The sequence below is a fragment of the Spodoptera frugiperda genome, chromosome 12 (assembly GCF_023101765.2).
Source record: "Spodoptera frugiperda isolate SF20-4 chromosome 12, AGI-APGP_CSIRO_Sfru_2.0, whole genome shotgun sequence".
NCBI classification, from domain to species: domain Eukaryota; kingdom Metazoa; phylum Arthropoda; class Insecta; order Lepidoptera; family Noctuidae; genus Spodoptera; species Spodoptera frugiperda.
This window is the reverse complement of record NC_064223.1, coordinates 6,706,083-6,714,509: the sequence shown is the minus strand read 5'-3', so window position 1 is coordinate 6,714,509 and position 8,427 is coordinate 6,706,083. Positions and strand designations below refer to the sequence as shown.

Sequence of the window (8,427 nt, the reverse complement as noted above, 5' to 3'; positions counted from 1 at the left end):
GTGACCTCTGGTCAGTCAATGAGTTAGTTTACCATTCGTCAATTTCGTCACGTGAAAGAATAAAATCAAAACCTAGTCTTGGTGCCTGTTCAATGGATCATCATCATCATCATATCAGCCAATTCAGCCATAATGCACATAAATATAGGCCTCCCTAATGAGTTCCAAATAGGCCGGTTGAAAGTGAATATAGCCTTATTTTATACTCTTTGAAATAGTTATTTAATTTATACCTGTGGTGACCTTTTGACGGTTAGCATATGACACTGACATTGACATAACGATCCCATCAAAAACATCCTGTAAAAAACCCAAGTCTCGCAGCTCAGTCTTTCTACCGTCAAAAGTTGTGAGATCCATGTAATACCAAGTCGGTTAATCTATTTAGTGTCTACTTGAAGGACCTTCTGTCTTAAGTTATTACATAAGTTATTATCATACCAATATTAAAAATATTTAACGTTTTAAACAAATAGATCGACTTGGACATCGCTTGATTTGATTATTAGTATGTATCACACTACACAGCACGACGGGCCAGCGACCAACAGGAACGAGAGTTTCAATCGCGTGAGGCGCGAGAGACTAAAGAATCTAATATAATATTGTAATATTCATTTTGTTTTCATGCGATGTCCAAGTCGATCTATTTGTTTAAAACGTTAAATATTTTTAATATTGGTATGATAATAACTTATGTAATAACTTAAGACAAAAGGTCCTTCAAGTAGACACTAAATAGATTAACCGACTTGGTATTACATGGATCTCACAACTTTTGACGGTAGAAAGACTGAGCTGCGAGACTTGGGTTTTTTACAGGATGTTTTTGATGGGATCTCACTTCTTTTTGTAGAGCCTTTCTTTTTGATACCATCTACTTCTAACGAATTTTGTTAAAGGTCTTATGATATTTTCTTATTTTTATATGTAGTCTTCCTCTTTTTCTTTTCCGGTACTACTTCTTGAGCTTCAGCCACAGTTTTTCTCAAAGCCCACTCCTTATTATTATACCCCCTTATTATACCCCCTCCCTTGCCTCATATGGTAGGTACCTATCTACACCTATTAAATTTATAACCACCACCAACCACCAACTGCATAAATAACTTTGTAATCCCATATATCTATATGGGATTACAAAGTTATTGATGCAGTTGGTGTATTTGGAAAACTGGACCGAAATTACAAAATATTTAAGTTTTCCCATGATTAAGACACTAAACTCTATATGTATTCCAAATATGAAGCTTCTAAGTCTGCTAGAAGTGCCTTGGACTTTTGATGATCGGTGAGTCAGTGAGTGACAAAATTTAGAAACTTTAACAAGTTGTCATTCTTAAACTACTGGTTCAAATTGACTGAAATTTTAAATATTCCGTGTTTATACAATGCCGGATTAGTTACTGAAGATTCAGGTTTCTTGCTTTATCCACAACCGAATTATAGGGGGTCGAAAAAGGCCCGAATTGCTTCGAGAAAAGGATGGTACGGCCGTGCCGCTTTTTTTTGCTCGACTTGGCGGGGGCACTGCCGTGCCCCCAGATATATGACAGGACCATGACAGATAGGTTAAATGGTTGTATTTTGTATTTTCGAATTATTTAAAGCAAATTAAATAATATTATATGAACTTTATCTATATAATATCGTTCTGATATAACTCGAGTTGAATCATAAAGGTTCTTACTACTACTGGGTGATGGATTAAAATTATAATATATCTAATTGTGTTTATAATAAACGATTATTCCATTTCTGATACCTAATTTTCAAAGAAACCTAATACAACATGAAGCCTGAAAACAAAGATGTGAAACCCGGCGATGGAATTCGATCAATGCAATCGTCTACAGCATTTCGAGTTATAAATTTTGAACTATACGCAAAACCTGTAAGTTATTCTTTAAATATAAATCTAACCTTCACAATATTTATGTAATCTTTAAATTAAATTTACAAGTTTATTATTGTTATTTCGTGATAATTTTTAAGTTTAGGATCATAAGAATAAATTAGGATACTGTACACAATGTTCTGTGGATACAATTACATAGATAATTAATTATTTGTTTCAGAATATGGTTATTATGGCTGTAGGAGCTACATGTTTTGGTTTGGCACTTGGATATATTGCATACATGAGGACAAAATATGAATCAATGGGTTACTATGCAGCTGTAGACAAAGATGGTAAAGAAATATTTGAAAAGAAAAAGTCCAAGTGGGATTAAACAAGCTGAAAACTTGCTAAAGCATTAGGAATTAATCCTATTAACTCTTCAATTAGACACAAAATGTTTATAATGTTGTCATGTTCAATATCTTAGAATTAAATTTTCATCTTCATTTGGTTAGATACAAAAGTTTTAAAATTATGATTTGCTTTATGAACATTATTTCAAACGGGTGTCTCTAATGTCCATGTCCATGTACTGTTCATGGGCAATAAACACCCTTGCACTTCTTAAATTACCATTATAAAATGTTGTACTAAGTTGCGCCAACTCTAATTTGAAAATATGTGATAACTATCTCGGCAAAGCAATATATAATTACTATGTAAAGTTATTTCCTTTCCTATTAGGGAATAAGTATGTTCATCCCCTGGATAGAGCATTTTGTACATTATTGTAGAAAAATTATTAAGATAAGTAAATATTATTTATCAAATGTACAAATAAATCACTGAAACAAGTTGTATAGTTTTATATTAATACTTCTCCTTAAAACCTTTCTATCCAGTAAATTAAACTATGGTTGAAGTCCCAGTTATATCCCCTAAAATAAATGAATGTGCATATCATATCAATACAGTTAGATTTTCGTAGTCACCTATTTTTGTATACTTAACAAAATTTTGTAAAAATATTAATCCTTGGTTCAAAATCATGATATAAAATATTATTTTTTGGCTCAAAATCAAATGGTCATCGTAACATAAATTCTGCAACGCATTTGTGATTGTAATTACATAATCAGTAGTAACCTTAATAGTTATTTTCATTGTTTTATTATCTTCCTTGATCTTTAATTAATAAATGCTCTTGCAAATGAAGTGAAATGATGAATTTGATTATTTTGATTTATTTAATCTGTTGTAGTAATACAATTTTCGTCGTTGTCATTGGTTAGATTTGATTGTTCATACGCGTACTCTGCTCTGTGGTTATCAGTTGTCAGTTGTCAATCATGTCAAATTGTCAATGGTTGTTGACGATGTTGATGTCGCGATAGTAGTGTTTTGTATTGTAGTTTTTTCGGTATAATTTTATTTTATTATTAAACATCAGCTGATATCGGCTACTTACTATTTTTTGTGGTGTATTTATGTGTTATGCGTTAATGCAAATTCATAATATATAAAAGAATTTACAATGTTTTCTGCTCTCAAGAAACTAACGAGAAGTGGCGATGATCGCTGTCCAGCCCCTTTACCAATGTCTTCTTCTCTGCAGAAGAAATTTTCAAAAGGAGTTCATTTTAATAGTAAGTTACTTGTAATAGCACTGGATGTTATATTAATGGAAGTTCGAAAAATGATTACGTGTCTTTTATTGATTTTAGTGAAAATACTGATAAAAGGCGATCGGAACGTTGGTAAGTCGTGCTTATTGCAGCGCTTACAAGGTGGACCATTTATCGAAGACTACGTACCAACTGATCAAATACAAGTTGCTCCTATACATTGGACTTATAAGAATACTGATTACATTGTTAAAGTGAGTGAAAGTATCTTCCTTTTGTTTCTAATTTCAATTTCGTATTTTGTTTTTTACAATTAAAGTTAAAGACAATTAAAATATATATTCTAATAATTGTTTAGAATACAAAAATAATGATAACAAAACATGCTTTAAATGATCATTTTATTATTAATATTCTATTTATGTACCATTACCTAGCTGTGCTAATAAGGTTTAATATTGTAAATAAATATAACATCTACCAGCATCACAGTAAAGTTTCCTATTATATTGAATTGTTTTAACTCACATTTGTATATTAAATTGTTTTAATTTATAGGTAGAAGTGTGGGAAGTAGTAGATAAAGGTCGAACAAAGAAGAAACCACCTTTAGGACTTAAGCTGGAAAACCAGTCGGCTGCAGCAGCATCTGAAGATGGCTATGAGACACCAGTTCTTGATGCCACATTCTTAGATGTTTACAAAAATGCTAACGGGGTGATATTGATGCTTGATATTACCAAACCATGGTATGTTGTACTGCTAATTTAAGCATTAGCAATATAATTATAAACCTGTTTCTCTGACATGAAATTCTACCCACAAAAAACGAAAGTCAGTTTATGTATACTGTATGTATGATAAACCTGTATTTATACATATACTTTGTGAACATAAATAATTGAAACAAGAGACAAGGAAACTATAATATTGTAATTTATATAGTTTACATAATATAGATCGAGTTACAAAAGTTAGGATTTAGATTCTCTTTAGAGCCTGATTCCATAATGAACTATTTAAATATGAATTTATCCACAGTACGTTATTAATTTATTCGATATAACTAATTAAAATTTGTATTTTAGGACTTTTGATTATGTAGTAAAGGAGCTGTCACAAGTGCCCGCTGATATTCCTGTTGTGATACTAGGAAACCATTGTGATATGCAGCATCATCGCCAAGTCCACCCCCACCATATTGAACAAGCTCTTCATCATGCTAAACTTATAAGGTTGATACAAACTACTTTTCTATTAAAATTAACTTTTCTAACTGGCAATATAATAATAGGGTAGTGTCCTACATTTTTATATTCGTCTGGTAGATTATTTTGAAACATTAGACATGTATTTTTATTTTCTTACAAAATTAAATAGTTTCAACAATACATTTATTCTATTACTCCCAAAACTTAACTTAATTTTATGCAAGTATTGTTTAGTTGTATGAAAAAATAAAAAAATGTGTTTAATTATCTAACTGACGGACTAATTAGAATTTTAATTTTCATATGGTTTACTACCCCATATTAAGTCTTCACTGCTGATAGAAAACCACTAAAGATAAATACTCTGTTAACTGGTGGTACTGACCTGTAGTGACCAGTGAGTCACTGGTAAACAATATGGAGTTCATTTTGTTAATTATTTGTATAGCTGTGGCTTGGCTATATTTACAACACTTATCATAAAAGTATTACTTACAATTGTAGCAAATGAAAATAAAATTATATGTCTGACAGTTTTAAGTAAACATGAAGATTCCGTATGATGCTTCTTTTGTAATGTCCCTATTTCATTTGTTTTTTTTAGGACAGCACCAGTGCGGTATGCTGAATCTTCTATGAGAAATGGTTTTGGACTTCGGTTACTCCACAAATTTCTTAGCGTGCCGTTTTTAAGACTCCAGAAAACAAGTTTATTAGAACAACTACAGAGAAACCAGAGGGATGTAGAAGAGATAGAAAAAGAGCTTGATGACTTTCAGGTCTATATAAATCAATTCTGTGCACATTTGTACAACTTTGGAAATATGAAATGGAAACAAAGAGCTTATTGGCTATCATTTAAACCAAATGCTTAATGGTACATGTTCATTGATATTGCATGTATTTTACTAGTACTTATCATTTTCAGAATTCAGAAGAATCCCACTATAATTTGTTTGTAGATCGTCTCGCAAACAAACGTCGACAAAGTGCCGGTCAGCCCGAACCTCGGCCTGCTACTGAACGCTCTCCAAGCATTGTACTTGGTGCTGGTAAACCTATTGTGCCACCTAGTGTGAACCCACTCGTAAGTTTAGAAGTGCAAATTATCTCTACTTTTTTATTAATTACAAGCTGGTTATATGTTATTATATTGTTGATGCTATTGGATATATTTAAAGCTGGCGCAGTCACTGGCTGGCAACGGGATAAAACCGCCGATTCAAGTTACTCAAAGTCACTACGTCAGTTCAGAGTTAACAAGATCTAAAAATCAAGTTAGTATGGACATGACCCCACCTCGACAACCTCAACAAGAGAGGTATATAATGATCATATTATTATTGCTAATGTTTTTATATACATTGCTATATTTATATTTACGTAACTTTATATTTGTTTAGTGGACAAAGTACACCAACAGGGGCAAATGTAACAGCATCGCCTGGAGGTCTAGATGAGTTTTATGCAGGCACTTTGGATAGTAGCTTTTTGGAGGACCTTCCTGCAATATCAGGCCAAAGCCAAGATGTTATCTATGATACTGAAAGGTAGAAAGTATAATTGTTTGGAGTAAAAATTAAGTCTTAAAATGAGATATATAATTAATAATAATAATATGATTTCAGTGACGATGAGAATGTGACTAATCCTAAGGTGACAATTGATCAGGAAGATTTGGACTTCGAGGTTTCTTCCCCAGTGGATGAGCGGCCAGAGGTAAAATTATCCACAGAGTTAACAAGAACAAAGCAAGATGACGTAAATCTTGACACCATGATGAGTCGTGTTTCAATGGAGGAGGAGGTTGACGTCCATAGTGTAGATATAGGAGCTGTTCCTATCTTTGAAAATAGCCGCCATATTGACGTACAATTACCATTGGATAATGATTATCCACTTTGGGCTGGTGATACTAGCGCGAGAAGGTCTCCTGAAGGTTAGATATTCGTTACAAAAGCCACATAACTAGGTTCATATTTTTGATGTGCTTGTCCCCTAATATCTAACTGTTCCTTTTATTTTTAGGTGGCGAAGATCCAGACACAGCTAAAGAACCAGTGGAAAAGGTAAAACTTCAAAGATATTTTGATTTCCTCATTGATTTTTGCTATTTACTTTATAGTCTTAATATTTGTCATGGTGACCCAGAGGGTTCGAAATCTACTAACGGCAATTACCAATGTGACATTTTCGAGTTATATGCACTTTCTAAAATTACTTAAACGCCACTGTCTAATGGTGAAGGTAATCACCATAAGTAAACCTGGGCTTGTATTTTCTAATTATTATGGCGATTAATCCTCCTTCCTGTGAGAGAGGGGCCTTTAATGCACCTTCTCAGTGTGAGAAGAGGCCTTTGGTCAGCAGTGGCCACAATCAAGCTGTTGATATACATGTGTGAAGTCTTAACATTTATAATTTTGTTACCAGGAGAAAAAACACAAAAAGAAGAAATCAAAGGATAAAGATCGAGGTGATTATAGTGAAAAATCAGAAAAGAAAGAGAAGAAGCATAAACATAAGAAATGTCGAAATGATAAAAAGATAACTAATCCCCAACAAGATTTGTTAGCGCCTACTCCTGCCACTGACTTCGACTACGATGACTACGACAGCATTTAACATATACTTACTTTTTTTGAACTTCTACATTCCATGTGTCTGTCTATGTGTCTTTATTATAAGTGTCTGTTTATCTTCAACTATAATCGTTGTTTTATAAATACTTTAACATTTACGGCTATATACTTTAATTACAAAGCATTCGTTATTGGAGAAAACATGATGTAGTAACAATATCACACAATATGTAAATTCTTTCAATATTTTTCAATCAAAAGTTGTTCAAAAATTTTCGTATTATATTTGGAATCTCAAGACGTAAGTTAGGAAGCAAACTTAAATTCACCAAATAATATCTGTTAAACATGGAATGAAAAGTTAAGGACCCTTAGGCATTTACATTTTCCGCCCATTAAAAATTTTTAATAGGTATTTCAAATGTAGTTGTAATTATGTGCTTGTATTACGTTACGTTGATGAAATAAATAACGGTAAAGTATATAATTTTAACAAATAGTAACCCACCGCATTAGCTGGTCACGTGGCGGAAAGAACTTTAGAGAAGGCAGAAGTTATATTCTCTTTGAGAGAAGGTTGCTGAACATAATGAATCTACGAAAAAGACAATAGAGATAGAAATGAATTTCCACCTGCATACTTCTGTTTCACTATGGCCAATGGTCGATGGCCAATTTATTCCTCTTTTCTTTATCATATTCAGCATTTTCAATAAGAATGTGCCAAAGTGGGTAATCGGAATTCAGGAACAGAAATCATAGGCCTTATTTATTTTTGTATTGTTGTAAAATTGAAATGAACTAGCCTTTGCAAAAACATATCCATTTTATGTCCATTTTGCTTCCTTTGACGGTTATTAAAGTAAAAGTATTTAATATGATTATAGAAATGTGCAATGCAATTTGTATAATGAGTCTAATCGTAAGTCAAATTGAGATTACATACCTCGTTACAGCATAAAATATTTTATCACGTTATATGTATGCTTGTTGTATTATTAAAATGTTTTAACAATACTTTGATGTTTCATTATAAAATATGTTACCTGTGCACCTGTGCTAATTCTATATAGTTTGTTATGCTAATTATCCAAAAACTAATCGAAACAGGTAAAAAGTGACCAAAACACTGAAACTGGCTCTAAGACTGGCAGCGAAAATAGAAG

At 32.3% G+C, this 8,427-nt stretch overlaps 2 protein-coding genes across 3 annotated transcripts; both read left to right on the top strand.

Moving 5' to 3' along the window:
• The first annotated feature begins 1,553 nt into the window (after positions 1-1,553).
• Positions 1,554-2,697, top strand: LOC118262563 (small integral membrane protein 8). The gene is made up of 2 exons (XM_035574042.2): positions 1,554-1,894; positions 2,079-2,697. Exons 1-2 carry the CDS (start codon positions 1,793-1,795, stop codon positions 2,232-2,234), a joined length of 258 nt encoding a protein of 85 aa, XP_035429935.1. The 5' UTR covers positions 1,554-1,792; the 3' UTR covers positions 2,235-2,697.
• Positions 2,698-3,183: 486 nt separating this feature from the next.
• Positions 3,184-8,278, top strand: LOC118262564 (rab-like protein 6). Of its 2 annotated transcripts, none has more exons than XM_035574044.2 (11): positions 3,184-3,489; positions 3,568-3,722; positions 4,027-4,217; positions 4,557-4,703; positions 5,284-5,458; positions 5,608-5,766; positions 5,861-6,000; positions 6,083-6,229; positions 6,308-6,398; positions 6,708-6,748; positions 7,113-8,278. In XM_035574044.2, exons 1-11 carry the CDS (start codon positions 3,378-3,380, stop codon positions 7,228-7,230), a joined length of 1,476 nt encoding a protein of 491 aa, XP_035429937.2. In that variant the 5' UTR covers positions 3,184-3,377; the 3' UTR covers positions 7,231-8,278. The 2 variants fall into 2 exon arrangements, with proteins under 2 accessions (XP_035429937.2, XP_035429936.2); XM_035574043.2 differs by having other exon boundaries at positions 6,308-6,618.
• Positions 8,279-8,427: the final 149 nt, after the last annotated feature.

What these genes read in the sequence shown, in the direction of transcription:
- LOC118262563 (XM_035574042.2), top strand. Translation starts at nt 1,793, where the DNA reads ATGAAGCCTGAAAACAAAGATGTGAAACCCGGCGATGGAATTCGATCA. An exon ending in TTGAACTATACGCAAAACCT is followed by an intron (nt 1,895 to 2,078) that starts GTAAGTTATTCT and finishes TATTTGTTTCAG; the next exon opens with AATATGGTTATTATGGCTGT.
- LOC118262564 (XM_035574043.2), top strand. Translation starts at nt 3,378, where the DNA reads ATGTTTTCTGCTCTCAAGAAACTAACGAGAAGTGGCGATGATCGCTGT. An exon ending in CATCATGCTAAACTTATAAG is followed by an intron (nt 4,704 to 5,283) that starts GTTGATACAAAC and finishes TGTTTTTTTTAG; the next exon opens with GACAGCACCAGTGCGGTATG. An exon ending in CGACAACCTCAACAAGAGAG is followed by an intron (nt 6,001 to 6,082) that starts GTATATAATGAT and finishes ATATTTGTTTAG; the next exon opens with TGGACAAAGTACACCAACAG.